Source organism: Scomber japonicus, chromosome 21 (assembly GCF_027409825.1).
Source record: "Scomber japonicus isolate fScoJap1 chromosome 21, fScoJap1.pri, whole genome shotgun sequence".
Taxonomy (NCBI): domain Eukaryota; kingdom Metazoa; phylum Chordata; class Actinopteri; order Scombriformes; family Scombridae; genus Scomber; species Scomber japonicus.
The window spans coordinates 2,811,979-2,827,918 of NC_070598.1; the positions used below are offsets into that span (position 1 = coordinate 2,811,979).

The window sequence follows — 15,940 nt, forward strand, 5'->3', positions numbered from 1 at the left end:
GGAGGTGCTAACTCAAACTCCACGTACTCCGGTGGTAGTTAAACTCCGTTTGACACAGGTTGCATTTTACTTTTGACTTGTCAACTGAAGCGTCTGGAAGTGTTTTAAAGTTAAACAAGCCGTTCAAAAGTCCAGTAGCTCTCTTACTTTCCATCAGCGCGGTAGGTTTACTGCAGGAGGCCACTTCAAAGCATAGCGCTACAGCTAGAGGAGCCGTCTACGGGGGAGTAGAAGGGACAAAAAGGCTTGTAACATTAAAATGAGATTTAAAAAAGAATTAACGCGTTATGGATTGCATTAATCTAATCGCGATTAACACGTTAACGCTGACAGCCCTAAAAAATACTCAAAATGATTAATAGATTATCTAAATAGTTGATGATTGATTTTCTGTCAGTGGACTAATCAACTAATAATTGCAGCTCTATATCCAATCAGATAACAGCTGACTGGAAAGCATCAGTATATTAACTTTACCAGCTTCTCTTAAAGTTAAATGTCACAGTTATATAAATTAATAAAAGTTAAAAGTAGAGATGCTGGATGTCTGCTGCAGGTGAGACTCAGACTCAGAGCCGCCTGGGTCAGTGATAGTGTGCATCTGCCGTGTTTGGGGTTACAGTTTCCTCTCGGGTTTACTTTCATCTTGAGTATCTTGTCACATCCGTAACCTTAGGCAACGTTTTTTGTTTGCTTCAAGTAGAGAAAAAAAAAAAAGAAAAAGAAAAAAAAGACACATATAGTTGATGTGTGAGCCTCATATACAAACACAGACAGTTAAAGGCGTCGCTGCTCTTATATTTCACCTCTACTTAAAGAGGCGGAGGAATGAAAAACAAGAACTGTCTGTCGCTGTCACACACGTTATTTAAAGTTCATGAAACTGGATTTTTCTTTTCCACTAAAGTAAAGACACTCTGATTACAGCAGGGGTGTCAAACTCATTTTCATTAAAGGGCCACATACAGACCAATCTGATCTCATGTGGGCCGGATCATTAAAGAGATGGAGGGAAGGAAGGAAGGAAGGAAATAAGAAGGGAAGGAAGGAAAGACAGACAAAAGGAAAGAGGGAAGAAAGGTAGGAAGGACAGACAGAAGGTAGGACAGATTAGGACAGATGGAAGAAACAGAGGAAGGAAGGAAGGAAGGAAGGAAATAAGAAGGGAAGGAAGGAAAGACAGACAAAAGGAAGGGAGGGAAGAAAGGTAGGAAGGACAGACAGAAGGAAGGAAGGAAAGAAGGTAGGAAAGATGGAAGAAACAGAGGAAGGAAGGAAGGAAGGAAGGACAGATGGAAGAAACGAAGGAAGGAAGGAAGGAAGGAAGGAAGGGTCAGGCCCGCCAAGGGGAGCAATCTGGCCCACTTTCCTTCCTGTGTTCTTTTCCTTCCTTCCATCTGTCCTTCCTACTTCCTTTTATCCTTTCTTTGTTCCTTCTTTCTTTTCTTCCTCCCATCTGTCCTTCCTCCCTTTCTTCCTTCTGTCCTTCCTTCCATCTGTCCTTCCTCCCTTTCTTCCTTCCGTCCTTCCTTACATCTGTCCTTCTTCCCTTTCGTCCTTCCTTCCATCTGTCCTTCCTCCCTTTCTTCTTTCTGTCCTTCCTCCCATCTGTCCTTCCTCCCTTTCTTCCTTCTGTCCTTCCTACCTTTCTTCCCTCCTTCCTTTTGCCTGTCTTTCCTTCCTTCCTTCCTTTCTTATTTCCTTCCTTTCTTCCTTCTTTCCCTCCATCTTTTTAATGATCCGGCCCACATGAGATCAAATTGGTCTGTATGTGGCCTTTTAATGAAAATGAGTTTGACACCTCTGATCAATTAATCAATTATCAACATCGCAAACTGTAATAATAATGTGTCCCTTTCAATTTTGTCATATTTGGAAAAACAGTTTGTCATTTTTAAAGACTAAAAAAAAAGATAGATTTGTTTGAGAAGCTAACTGAGCTGCAGATAATGGAAAAGAGAATGTTGTGGTGCATTATGGGAAATGAAGTTTATTTACTTTATTTGAAAACTAGTTTATTTCTGGTTCAAATTGTTTAGTAAGAACAAACACATTGAGGTAGAATGAGTATATTTTGGGTGATTTTGTTAATATATTTAGTTATTTATACTTAAATAAGTAGAAAGTAGAATTTTAATGACAGTTTAAGCTCTGATAATTGATTAGCCAAATGACAAAAGTGGAATCTGCTGCATACTTGATAATTAATTAATTTCTTTAGGTCAGTTTTAAAGCAAAAAAGTCAAATATTAATGGTTTTTAGTGGACTTCTGGTTTTCTCAGCCTTCTTTAATAAGACATTTAATGTTTTTTAAGCATTATTGTGACTCAAAAATCACTTAATTTAGATAATTAACATTACAGCCCTGCTTAAAAGGCAGATTTATGGTGGAGTATTCTTTAAATTACATCTGAACTGTGACTACATGTGAACTATATGTAAAATACATCACACTTGTGTTTCTGTGTAATCGAGCAACTTTCTGTGGAAGAAAAGCCAAAAATATATTTCACAGACACGCAACAGTCACCTCCCTTTATACTCTAATTTAAATGTGTTTTTGCTCTGGAGAGTTTAGAGAGTATTCAAAACACCAATTTCCCCTTTTGGTTTCCACCCTTTGTACACATAGACAGGCATGCGCACACACACACACACACACACACACACACACACACAGACAGGCGTGCACACACACACACACACACACACACACACACACACACACACACACACACACCACTCTGTGTTTCTAGAAATGTGACAAGAAGAAAAACTTGCTCTAAAGCACTTCCTGGTTTTCTTCCTCTTTCCTCTCCTCTCCTCTCCCCTCCTCTCCTCTCTCCTCTCTCCTCTCTTTGTTCCACAGGTATCACAGACTCATCCTGTGGGCACACCTGGTCTAGTGCGAGCCAATCAGAGCCCCGCCCCCGTCAGGCAGCGGGTATCCCAGCAGACATTGCTCCTAGGGAAAGGTCTCAAAGGGTCGGGCCAAGACCAGGTGCTGCTTCGAGCTCAGATGGTAAACATTGATAGACACACAAACACACACACACACACACACACACACACACACACACGACACACACACACACATATATACACACACACACACACACACATTTACATAGATTTCTCATGCAGTCGGTTGATCCACAGAGACTCCCAGCAGATAGATAAACCGTATTCAAATGAGATGGGCAACGGTCAGAGTTTCATGATGCATTCAGGTTCTGTATGAAATATGAACGCTGCAGGCTTTCTGTTAAACATGTTTAAAGTTTTGAAAGGTAAAACAACAGACCACAAAAACCCCTAAAAACTCAACAGACCTGTTTGTAATGTTGTTTCATGTGATTAATTATGCCTGTTAAACCTGTTGGGAGGAAACTATCTTCCAAAACCAATAACAGGAATGATAATAATGTTAATTAGAGCCTGACTGATGTTTCCTATCGCGCATATATATATATATCAGTATCAGTTTATATGTAGATGATATTTTTAACCTTAGTGTCGTCCTCCCAGGTCAAATTGACCCTGTCTGTTTTGACTGTTCCTTCTTTCCTTCCTTCCTTCCTTCCTTCCTTCCTTCTTCCCTCCCTGCTTTCCTTCTGTCTGTTCTTCCTTCCTTCCTTTCCTCTTTTCCTTCTTCCTTCCCTCCCTACCTCCCTCCCTCCTTCTTTCCTCCCTCCCTCCTACCTTCCTTCTAGGGAGGAAAAAGGAAGGAAAGGAGGGAGGAAGAAAGAAGGAAAGGAGGAGGGAAGGAAAGAAGGAAATAAGGAAAGGAAGGGAGGAAGGAAAGACGGAGGAAAGAAGGAAGGGAGGGAGGAAGGAAAGAAGGGAGGAAAGAGAGAGGAAGGAAAGAAAGAGAGAAGGAGGGAGGAAGGACAGAAGGAAGGGAGGAAGGGGGGAAAGAAGGAACCAAAACAAAACAGACAGGGTCAATTTGACCCGGGAGGACGACAGGAAGGTTTTACTTAGTTTCATTCAATAAAAAAACATTGTTCAATATTAGTTCTCAAAAATTATAGGAATGGCAATAATGTTAATTAGACCCTGACTGATATTGGCTAATATTAACCTATCACACATATATAAGGATTAGTGTATATGTCGATGATGCACTATGTCTGTTTAATTTTTTTTAAAGCTGTATAAGTGTGTTATTATGTATATTTGATCCTTTTTCTTATTTAAAGTTTGTATAATAGTTTCATTTAATAAAAACATTGTCCATAACAAGTTCTTTAAAATTACAGGAATGATAATAATGGTAATTTGACCCTGACTGATATTAACCTGTCACACATATATCAGGATTAGTGTATATGCTGATGATGCACTGATATCTTTGATTATTTCTTTAGAGTGATATAAGCTTCATTTTATGTGCATTTCATCCTTTTTTTTTTGGAACACATGAGAACAATTAAAGACAATAATGCTAGAGCTATACTAAAATACAGTGCAGGGTTTAAAATATAATAAATAACAATATGATATAACTTTAAAGGGTAGCTGTTACATGTTTAAGAGTCTGACGGCTGTTCTTAATGATTGATATAACATTTTGTGATTTTAGTCCAATTTAAGTGTCAAAGGTCTGAATCATGCAGCGGTCTGTAAAAATAAATGTGAGGGTTGAAAGTCAGAAAAAAGCTTAAAAAGTAGTTAAAAGTTAAAAGTTAAAGGTTAAAGGTTGGACCCAGCAGTAGAAATGTAGCTTGCTTGATTCTGGTTCAACTCTGTGCTTTAATCCCTGCTTTCCTCCGTTTCCTCTTCCTCTTCCTCTTCCCTGTCTCTCCTTCTTCTTCCCTGCAGCTGATTCTTACGTCTGCTATGCGACCTGCTCCGTCCTCCTCTTCCTCCTCTTCTTCTTCTTCCTCTTCCTCCTCTTCCTCCTACTCTTCCTCTAACCCCGCCTCCGCTCAGGTGAGCAGCCGCGCAAAAAACATCACTTTCCGTGTTTTCATGTATGTTTTTATATTTACTTTAAATTAAAAGAAAAAGATGAAAAAGATGAAAAAGTGAAAATATCTAACCAAATGTCTCTCTTTCCCTCTCTCTGTCTCCCTTTTTCTTTCTCTCTCTCTCTCTCTCTCTCTCTCCCCCTGTCTGTCTCTCTCTCTCTCTCTTTCTCTCTCTCGCTCTCTGTCTCTCTCTCTCCCTCTTGCTTTCTCTCTCTCCTCTCACTCCCTCTCTCTCTCTGTGTCTCTCTCTCTCTCTCTCCCTTTCTTTCTTTCTCTCTCTCACTCTGTCTCTCTCTCCCTTTCTTTCTTTCTCTCTCTCGCTCTCTGTCTCTCTCCCTCTTTCTTTCTCTCTCTCCTCTCACTCCCTCTCTCTCTCTCTTTTTCTCTCTCTCTGTCTCTCCCTCTGTCTTTCCTTCTTTCTCTCTCTCTCTCTTTCTGTCTCTCTCTCTCTCTCTCTCTCTCTCTTCTCTCTCTCTCTTTTTCTGTCTCTCCCTCTCTCTCTCTCTCCCTCACTCTGTCTCTCCCTCTCTCTCTCTCTCCCTCACTCTGTCTCTCTTTCTCTCTCCCTCCAGCTCCAGAGTCTCACCTTGAGGCCTCCTCCCCCCGGAGCTTTCACCATCCCCCCTTCCCTCCGTCTCAAGCCCCCCTCCTCAGCCCCGCCTCCCCTGTCTCACCCTCGCAATCCCCTCTTCCCACCTCTCAGGCCACGACCGCAGTCCAGCACCACGGCAACGGAGAGCCTGACAACGCCGAGTCGCCACCTCTCTGTCCCGCCTCCAAGTAGGTCAACCAATCACCACCTGAATATGGAGAGCTACAAAAAGATGAATATGTCTTGGGGTTTAAAGCAGGGGTGTCAAACATGTGGCCCGTGGGCCAGAACCGGCCCGTCGGGAGGTCCAATCAGGCCCAGTTTCCTTCTTCCTCTTTTCCTTCCTTCCTTCCTTCCTTCCTTCCTTCCTGTGTTCTTTTCCTTCCTTCTTTTCCTTCCTCCTTGTCTTCTCTTCTCTTCCTTCCATCTGTCCTTGCTCCCTTCCTTCCTTTCGTCTTCCCTTCCTTCCATCTGTCCTTGCTCCCTCCCTTCCTTCCTTTCGTCTTCCCTTTCTTCCTTCCAGCTTTCCTTCCTGTATTCTCTTTCTTCTTCTCCTCCTCCTCCTTTTCCTTCCTTCCTTCCTGTGTTCTTTTCCTTCCTTCTTTCCTTCCATCTGTCTTACCTTTCCTCATTCCTTCCTCCTTGTCTTCTCTTCTCTTCCTTCCATCTGTCCTTGCTCCCTTCCTTCCTTTCGTCTTCCCTTCCTTCCTTCCTTCCTTCCTTCCTTCCTTTCATCTTCCCTTCCTTCCTTCCTTCCTTTCGTCTTCCCTTCCTTCCTTCCTTCCTTCCCTTCGTCTTCCCTTCCTTCCTTTCGTCTTCCCTTCCTTCCTTTCGTCTTCCCTTCCTTCCTTCCGTCTTCCCTTCCTTCCTTCTTGTCCTTTCCTTGCTCCCTTTCTTCCTTCCTTCCAGCTTTCCTTCCTGTATTCTCTTTCTTCTCCTCCTCCTCCTCCTCCTTCCTTCCTTCCATCTGTCCTTGCTCCCTTCCTTCCTTCCTTCCTTCTTGTCCTTTCCTTGCTCCCTTTCTTCCTTCCTTCCAGCTTTCCTTCCTGTATTCTTTCTTCTCCTCCTCCTTTTCCTTCCTTCCTTTCGTCTTCCCTTCCTTCCTTCCTTCCTTCTTGTCCTTTCCTTGCTCCCTTTCTTCCTTCCTTCCTTCCAGCTTTCCTTCCTGTATTCTCTTTCTTCTCCTCCTCCTTTTCCTTCCTTCCTTCCTTCCTTCCTTCCTTCCTTCCTTAAAGACACACACGTAGAGGAAATGCTAATAAAATAGATGCAGTAGAGACGGCAGAGAGGTTTAACATGGTAACCGTGGTAACCTGATCCAGCAGATATTCACCAGAGGGTTGGTGGTGTTCAGCCATCTGAGGGATAATTGTCAGTTTGTGTCATAATTACACCTGAAGTCAGAAAAACAAGGTGAAGATTTCATCATCAGCATCAGTCAGGATGCAGCTGGAGGTTTTATTTAAATTATAAAAATGGAAAATAATAAATAGTAAAAATGCTCTTTACAGATTCTAGGAGCTAAAGTTTGTCTTTCAGATGCTCATTTTGTTCTTAACCCTTGTGTTGTCCTCCCGGGTCAAATTGACCCCATCTTATTCTTCTTTCCTCCCTTCCTTCCTTCCTTCCGTCTGTACTTCCTCCATTCCCCTTTCTTCCCTCCTTCTTTCATTCCCTCCTTTCCTTCCTCCCTCCTTCTTTCTTTCCTGTCTTTCTTTCCTACCTTCCTTCCTTCCTCCCTCCTTCCTTCTTTCTTTCCTCTGTCTTTCTTTCCTACCTTTCTTCCTTCCTTCTTTCCTTTCCTCCCTTCCCTCCTTCCTTCCTCCCTCCTTTCCTTCCTTCTTCTATCTTTCTTTCCCTTCCTTCCTCCCTTCCTTCCTTCCTCCCTCCCTCCTTCTCTCTTTCCTCTGTCTTTCTTTCCTACCTTTCTTCCTTCCTTCTTTCCTTTCCTCCTTCCTTCCTCCCTCCTTTCCTTCCTTCTTCCATCTTTCTTTTCCTTCCTTTCTCCCTCCTTTCCTTCTTTCCTTTCCTCCCTTCTTCCTTCCCTCCTTCCTTCCTCCCTCCCTCCTTTCCTTCCTTCTTCCATCTTTCTTTTCCTTCCTTCCTCCCTCCTTTCCTTCCTTCATTCTTCCTTCCTTCCTTCCTTCCTCCCTCCTTTCCTTCCTTCTTTCCTTTCCTTTCCTCCCTTCATTCCTTGACTCGAGGACAACAGGAGGGTTAAACCCAAAAGTTTGTTCATTTATAAATCATTTAAACGGGATTTAAAGGGAGAGAGGAAGAAGGAAGGAAGGATGAAAGGAAGTAAAGAAGGAAGTAAAGAAGGAAGGAAAGGAGGAAGGAAGGAAGGGAGAAAGGAGGAAGCAAAGGAAGAAGGAGGAAGGAAAGGAGGAAAGAAGGAAGGGAGAAAGGAGGAAGGAAGGAAGGAAAGAAAGAAGGAACAGTCAAAACAGATGGGGTCAGCTTGACCCGGGAGGACGACAGGAAGGTTAAACGTATTAAAGGACGAGTCACAGTTTGTTCCAGTGTGTTTTAAAGCAGCAGTCAGGTTTTCCTCTCTGTAATCATTCCTCCTGTTCATACTGACTATTAAAGTGACTGTAAGTGATGGGGGCCAAAATCTACAATCCTCCTCCTATTTAAATAATCAACATCTAACTGATATGTTGACTCATCTAATAATAGGACATTGCTTTAGAGATTTAGATTAATCTAAACAATAATCATACAGAAGCTCTCTCTTTCAATTTATCTAACATTTTTCTAGATAATCACATCTTATCTGAAGTGATGTCGGCGTATAAATAATATTTGATTGATATCTTTCAGTCTGTCTTCTTGTATTGTTGATGTCAGTGTTTGAATTGAGCTGATAAAACCCTAAAATCACAGTTTCTCAACCTTCACTGAATTCTTCATTTAACCCTCCTGTCGTCCTCCCGGGTCAAATTGACCCCGTCTGTTTTGACTGTTCCTTCTTTCCTCATTTCCTCCCTTCATTCTTTCCTTCCTCCCTCCTTTCCTTCCTTACCTCCTTCTCTCTTTCTTTCCTCCTTCCTTCCTCCCTCCTTCCCTTCCCTGCTTCCTTCCTTTTTCACCTTTTTCACCTTCTTCCTTTCCTTCCTCCTTTCCGCCCTCCCTCCCTTCTTCCTTCCTCCTTTCCTTCCTTCTCCCTTCCTTCTTTCCTTCCTTCTTCCTTCCCTCCCTCCTTGCCTTCCTCCCTTCTTCCTTCCTCCTTTCCTTCCTTCTCCCTTCCTCCTTTCCTTCCTTCTTCCTCCCTCCTTTCCTTCCTTGACTCGAGGACAACAGGAGGGTTAAAAAAAATATGCAATTCTGCTAAAAGAGCTGAAAAATAATAATTATATAACTTTTACTATCACACCTCCAAAACCAACTGCTCTTTCTCACACATTCTCCTCCTCTTCTCTTCTTCTTCTCTTCTTCTCATCCTGCAGCTCTCTACTCTCCAGTCCGAGCCGTCCCTCTGAGACCCAGACTTCACTCTCCGCGAGCTGTGTCTCCAAGGCAATCCTCGACCCACCAGCCAATCGCAGCCGCTCCCGCCGCTCAGGCTTCTCCTATCAGCCGGCCGTCAGCGGGACCGAAGAGCGTGCTCGGGCCCGGCCAATCGCAGCACGGCTCGCTACCCGTCACCAGCCCCGTGCCGGCTGCTTCTCATTTCGAGCCGCCGCCGTCCGCAGCGAGGCAGCTGCAGATCATCGCTCTCTCCTCGGGCCGCCAGCTGCAGCCTGGAACCTACAGCCACGCGCCGGTGCAGCCGGTCGCAGCCTCGTCCGAGCTCTCCGGCCAATCGAAGCGAACTTTGAGCAGCGACGACGTGCTTCCTCTTCCGTTAAATCCATCGTTGCCAAAAACGACGTCTCCTCTGCCCTCGCCGCCTTCTCTCTTGAGCCCGGCTTCACCGCCGAGTCAGGCCGGACCTCAAACTCAAACTCTGGTCCAGAAAGGAGGAGGAGGAGAGGCGAAGGAGAGCGAGGAGCAGCGAGAGAAGGGGAGAGGGGTGAGACAAGGAGTCGGGGATGAAGGGAGCGTCGGACAAGACCTGCGGAAGGAGAGAGACGACCAAAGAGAGAAAGGAAAGGAGGAGAGGCCGAGGCTGGCGGCCGAGAAGGACGGAAGCCTCGCTAGTCCAAAAGAGAAAGAAGCCGAAGCTGGAAGAGAAGAAGAAAAGATGGAGGTGACGGAGGAAGGACAGAGTGAAAGAGAGAGAGGAGAGGAGAAGTGTGAAAGGGAGAGTAAAGAGGAGGAGAAGAAGATGGAGGAAGAGGAGGAGGAGGAAGGAGAGACAGCCATGGATCAGTCCGAGAACACGAGCAGTCCGCTTCTCAACCAGCACAACGTAGACCTGAACCAGAAAGACTTCAACAAAGAACCAAAACCCATCCTGGGTCTCATTTCAGCTCCGGTTCCAGTTCCTGTCCAAAACCCAGCTCCTGTCCCGGTGCCGGTCTCAGTACCCGCTCCGGTTCCGGCCCCAGTCCAGGTCCCGGTCCAAGTCCAGGTCCCGGTCCAGGTCCCGGTCCCATTACTGGAGCCATCTGTCCAGAGTCAGCGGCTGCCGGAGCTTCCTCGAGACCTGCAGCCGGCCAATCAGGAGGACTTCTGTGAGAACATGTCGACCCAGTCCGACAACCAGTCAGGTACCAGCTCAGCTTCTCTAGAGCTTATTAAACCTTTAAATGAGCTCAGCTGTTCCTGTTTCATTCAGGTTTGAGGGCTGAGCGATAAATCAATATTTTATAGATATCGTCTCAGATTATAGTGAATAAGTGTCTTTTCCTGCTTTTAACCTTTGTGACTCTTCCTCCCTTCCTTCCTTCCTTCTGTCTGTCCTTCCTCCCTCCCTCCTTCTCTTTCTTTCCTCCCTTCCTTCTTCCATCCTAATTTCTTCCTTCCTTTCTTCCTTCCTCCCTCCTTCTCTCGCTCTTTCCTCCCCTACCTTCATTCTTTCCTCTGTCCTTCTTTCCTTCCTTCTTCCCTTCCTCCCTCCCCCTTCCTTCTTTCCTCCTTTTCTTCCTCCTTTTCTTCCTTCCTTCCTCCCTCCCTCCCTCCCTCCCTCCTTTCCTTCCTTCCTTTCTCCCTCCCTCCCCCTTACTTCCTTCCTTCCTTCCTTCCTGCCATCTTTCCTTCCTCTCTCTCTTTCTTCCTTCCCCCTACCTTCATTCTTTCCTCTGTCCTTCTTTCCTTCCTTCCTCTCTTCCTTTCTCCCTCCCTCCCTCCCCCCTTCCTTCTTTCCTCTGTCCTTCTCTCTTTCTTTCCTTCCTCTCTCTTTCCTCCCTTCCTTCCTCCATCCCCCTTTCTTCCTTCCTCCCTCCCTCCCTCCCTTCCTCCTTCTCTCTTTCCTCCCCCTACCTTCCTTCTTTCATCTGTCCTTCCTTCCTCTTTTCCTTTCTCCCTCCCTCCCCCCTTCGTTCTTTTCTCCGTTCTTTCCTCCGTCCTTCCCTCCTTCCTTCCTCCCTTCTTCTTTCCTTCCTTCCTCCCTCCCTCCCTCCCTCCCTTCCTTCCTTCCTTCCTTCCTTCCTTGTCTCGAGGACAACAGGAGGGTTAAAGGCTGCATCACAGTATAAATGTGATTTTCTGAGCTTAACTTAGTCTACTACTTTATATTTATTTATATTATATTCACATTACTGATGATTATTTATCAAACATCTCATTGTGTCTGTCAGAATATCGATATCAAGGTATTTGGTCAAAAATATCATGATATTTGATTCTGCCCGTATCAACCAGCTCTATAGAGGTAAATTTGGTAGAGACGACTACTGAAAAAAAAAAAGACATAAAGAAAAACTTTAATCTAAGACGATATCTAGTTTCATATCATAATATAGATATATTACACAGATCTAGTTTCAAGTACTGATTAACATCATATTCTTGACTAAAAACTTTGATATAGACATTTTGACACGATAATGAAATACTGGAATGACTACTGATGCTTTCACTAAACATGTACTCAGTGAGATAAAGTTATAATAATAATCATCAGTTATGGGGATATAATGAGTAAGGGATACAAGTCTGATAAGTTTTGTAATGCAGCTTATAAAAACAGAAAAAAATACATAAAAATCCTCATCATGTCATATTATAACATTTAACATCATGATTTAAATGCTTTCTGGAGCCTGATCGTCAAACATTAGACTTTATAGACTACAGGCTGCAGCACCAAATTAATCAATAAATCATTTTTTTGACTTAATTTCATCAATTAAGTCAAAAAATCTTAAATTAAGCAGAGAAAAGAAAAGTTGTCTTAAAGCTTGTTTCATGTACAGTTTATGGGGATGAAGGGATGAAGGAAGAAGGGAAGGAAGGAGAGGAGGGGTGAAGGAAGGAAGGGAGGAAGAAGGAAGGAAAGGAAGGAAAGGAGGAAGGAAGGGAGTAAGAAGGAAGGAAAAGAGGGATGAAGGAAGGAAGGGACGGAGGAAGAAGGAAGAAAAGGAGGGATGAAGGAAGGAAGGGAGAAAGAAGGAAGGAAAGGAGGGATGAAGGAAGGAAGGAAGGAAAGGAGGAAGGAAAGGAGGAATGAAGGGATGAAGGAAGCGAGGAAGAAGGAAGAAGGAAGGACAGGAAGGATGAATGAAGGAAGGAAGGGAGGGAGGAAGAAGGAAGGAACTGATTGATTCATTTTCCATCTTATTGATCTTATAATAATAATTTAAACCTCTCCTCCCTGCAGCCCTGTCCAGCCTCTCCTCTCAGTCTCCGCCCTCCTCGCCTTTCATCGTCCCCTCAGCAGACAACCCGCCCCCCCTCCTCCTCCCCCCGGCTCAGCCCGACCGTCCGGCCGACCTCAGCCTGCCGCAGCCCCCACCCCAAAACCCCGAGAAGACGACGACGGACGGCGAGTCAGAGCAGCAGCAGCAGGAGACGCAGTCGGCTGAAGCGGAGGTGCAGACGGAGGTGCAGACGGAGGCGGAGCTTATCGGCAAATCGGAAGAGGAGTCGGAGAGCTTCAGCCAACCGCTGAGCGTCCCCTGGGAGCCGAAGGCGTGGCCGGAGGGGCGACAGGTCCTGACTCACCTGGTGGAGGGCTTCGTCATCCAGGAGGGGCTCCAACCGTTTCCTGTACGCACACACTCACAAACACGAGGCTGCACTCTGAAAAATGTATTTACTTATCCTTTTCTTTTTATACATGCATCACACCGACGGCTGGAGGCAGAAATAAAACTGTTTAGATTAGAGATTAGAAAGTCTTTAGTTGATTTGAGTCAAGGGAGGAAGAAGGAAGGAAGGAAAGGAGGGAGGAAGGAAGGATGGAAGGGAGGAAAGGAAAGAAGGAAGGGAGGAAGGAAGGAAGGAAAGAAGGAAGGAGGGAGGAAAAAGGGAAGGAGGGAGGGAGAAAGGAAAAGAGGAAGGGAGGAAAGAGATTAGAAAGTCTTAATTTGATTTGAGTCAAGGGAGGAAGAAGGAAGGAAGGAAAGGAGGGAGGAAGGAAGGATGGAAGGAAGGAATGAAAGAGAGAAGGAGGGAGGGAGGAAGGACAGATGGAAGGAAGGAAGGAAGGGAGGGAGGATAGAAGGGAGGAAAGGAAAGAAGGAAGGGAGGGAGGATAGAAAGGAGGAAAGGAAAGAAGGTAGGACGGAGGGAGGAAAAAGGGAGGGAGGGAGGGAGGGAGAAAGGAAAAGAGGAAGGAAGGAAAGAAGAACAGAGGAAAGAAGAAAGGGAGGAAGACAGGAAGGAAGAGAGGAGGGAGGGAGGATAGAAGGGAGGAAAGGAAAGAAGGAAGGACGGAGGGAGGAAAAAAGGAAGGAGGTAGGGAGAAAGGAAAAGAGGAAGGAAGGGAGGAAGGAATGAAGGACGGAGGAAAAAAGGAAGGAAGGAATCACACCGACGGCTGGAGGCAGAAATAAAACTGTTTAGATTAGAGATTGAAAGAGAGAAGGAGGGAGGGAGGAAGGACAGATGGAAGGAAGGAAGGGAGGGAGGGAAAGAAGGAAGGAAGGGAGGAAGGAAAGAAAGAAGGAAGGTAGGACGGAGGGAGGAAAAAGGGAGGGAGGGAGGGAGGGAGAAAGGAAAAGAGGAAGGAAGGAAAGAAGAACAGAGGAAAGAAGGAATGGAGGAAGATAGAAGGAAGAGAGGAGGGAGGGAGGATAGAAGGGAGGAAAGGAAAGAAGGAAGGACGGAGGGAGGAAAAAAGGAAGGAGGTAGGGAGAAAGGAAAAGAGGAAGGAAGGAAAGAAGAACAGAGGAAAGAAGGAAGGGAGGAAGATAGAAGGAAGAGAGGAGGGAGGGAGGATAGAAGGGAGGAAAGGAAAGAAGGAAGGACGGAGGGAGGAAAAAAGGAAGGAGGTAGGGAGAAAGGAAAAGAGGAAGGAAGGGAGGAAGGAATGAAGGACGGAGGAAAAAAGGAAGGAAGGAATCACACCGACGGCTGGAGGCAGAAATAAAACTGTTTAGATTAAAGATTAGAAAGTCTTAATTTGATTTGAGTCAAGGGACGAAGAAGGAAGGAAGGAATGAAAGAGAGAAGGAGGGAGGGAGGAAGGACAGATGTAAGGAAGGAAGGGAGGAAAGGAAAGAAGGAAGGAGGGGAGGAAGGAAAGAAAGAAGGAAGGTAGGACGGAGGGAGGAAAAAGGGAGGGAGGGAGGGAGGGAGGGAGAAAGGAAAAGAGGAAGGAAGGAAAGAAGAACAGAGGAAAGAAGGAAGGGAAGAAGATAGAAGGAAGAGAGGAGGGAGGGAGGATAGAAGGGAGGAAAGGAAAGAAGGAAGGACGGAGGGAGGAAAAAAGGAAGGAGGTAGGGAGAAAGGAAAAGAGGAAGGAAGGGAGGAAGGAATGAAGGACGGAGGAAAAAAGGAAGGAAGGAATCACACCGACGGCTGGAGGCAGAAATAAAACTGTTTAGATTAAAGATTAGAAAGTCTTAATTTGATTTGAGTCAAGGGACGAAGAAGGAAGGAAGGAAAGGAATGAAAGAGAGAAGGAGGGAGGGAGGAAGGACAGATGGAAGGGAGGAAAGGAAAGAAGGAAAGAAGGAAGGAGGGAGGAAAAGGGGAAGGAGGGAGGGAGAAAGGAAAAGAGGAAGGGAGGAAAGAGATTAGAAAGTCTTAATTTGATTTGAGTCAAGGGACGAAGAAGGAAGGAAGGAAAGGAGGGAGGAAGGAAGGATGGAAGGAAGGAATGAAAGAGAGAAGGAGGGAGGGAGGAAGGACAGATGGAAGGAAGGAAGGGAGGGAGGAAAGGAAAGAAGGAAGGAAGGGAGGAAGGAAAGAAAGAAGGAAGGTAGGACGGAGGGAGGAAAAAGGGAGGGAGGGAGAAAGGAAAAGAGGAAGGAAGGAAAGAAGAACAGAGGAAAGAAGGAAGGGAGGAAGATAGAAGGAAGAGAGGAGGGAAGGAGGATAGAAGGGAGGAAAGGAAAGAAGGAAGGCAGGAAAGAAGGAAGGACGGAGGGAGGAAAAAAGGAAGGAGGTAGGGAGAAAGGAAAAGAGGAAGGAAGGAAGGAAGGAAGAAACGAAGGAAAGGAGGGATGGAGGGATGAAGGAAGGAAGAAAGGGGGATGGAAGAAATAAGGAAGGGAGGAAGATAGGAAGGAAGAGAGGAGGGAGGGAGAAAGGAAAAGAGGAAGGAAGGAAAGAAGGACAGAGGAAAGAAGGAAGGAAGAGAGGAGGGAGGGAGGATAGAAGGAAGGAAGGAAGGAAGGAAGGTAGGACAGAGGGAGGAAAGAAGGACAGAGGAAAGAAGGAAGGAAGGTAGGACGGAGGGAGGAAAAAGGGAAGGAGGGAGGGAGGGAGGGAGGGAGGGAGGGAGAAAGGAAAAGAGGAAGGAAGGGAGGAAGATAGGAAGGAAGAGAGGAGGGAGGGAGGATAGAAGGGAGGAAAGGAAAGAAGGAAGGGAGGAAGGAATGAAGGACGGAGGAAAGAAGGAAGGCAGGAAGGTAGGACAGAGGGAGGAAAAAAGGAAGGAAGGAAAGAAGGAGGGAGGGATGAAGGAAGGAAGAAGGGAGGGGGAAAGGAAAAGAGGAAGGGAGGAAAGGAAAAGAGGAAGGGAGGAAAGAAGGAAGAAGGAGATATGAGTCTGTTACAGATAGAAGAGAGACTCCCATCTCTTTCCCGACAACTTCCTTCCTCCCTCCTTCTCTCTTTCTTTCCTCCCTCTCTCTCTTTCCTCCCTTCCTTCCTTCCTTCTTTCCTCCTTCCCTCCCTTCTTCTTTCCTTCCTTTCTTTCCCGACAACTTCAGGCAAGAGTCGAAACTGCTGCTGAATAAATATGGTTGATGTTGATTCATACATGAGCATCACCATGTTACCGTGTTACTGTTGTTAAGCGTTACTGTTGCTAAGCGCTTCAGACACTCAGAGTAAATATTATGGGATGTCTCTTTATCTCCCGTCCACATCCTG

At 45.5% G+C, this 15,940-nt stretch overlaps 1 protein-coding gene across 5 annotated transcripts in view; it reads left to right on the forward strand.

Moving 5' to 3' along the window:
• Window positions 1-15,940, forward strand: part of si:ch211-230g15.5 (polyhomeotic-like protein 2) — a 39,659-nt gene that overhangs the window by 11,624 nt on the left and 12,095 nt on the right. For 3 of the 5 annotated variants that reach the window (XM_053342077.1, XM_053342079.1, XM_053342078.1), the window contains exons 4-7: window positions 2,871-3,023; window positions 5,547-5,754; window positions 9,019-10,224; window positions 12,276-12,706. In XM_053342077.1, the coding sequence (XP_053198052.1) occupies window positions 2,871-3,023; window positions 5,547-5,754; window positions 9,019-10,224; window positions 12,276-12,706 (1,998 nt within the window). The remainder of the gene's footprint in view (window positions 1-2,870; window positions 3,024-5,546; window positions 5,755-9,018; window positions 10,225-12,275; window positions 12,707-15,940) is intronic. The other 2 variants (XM_053342080.1, XM_053342081.1) reach the window with 2 other exon arrangements.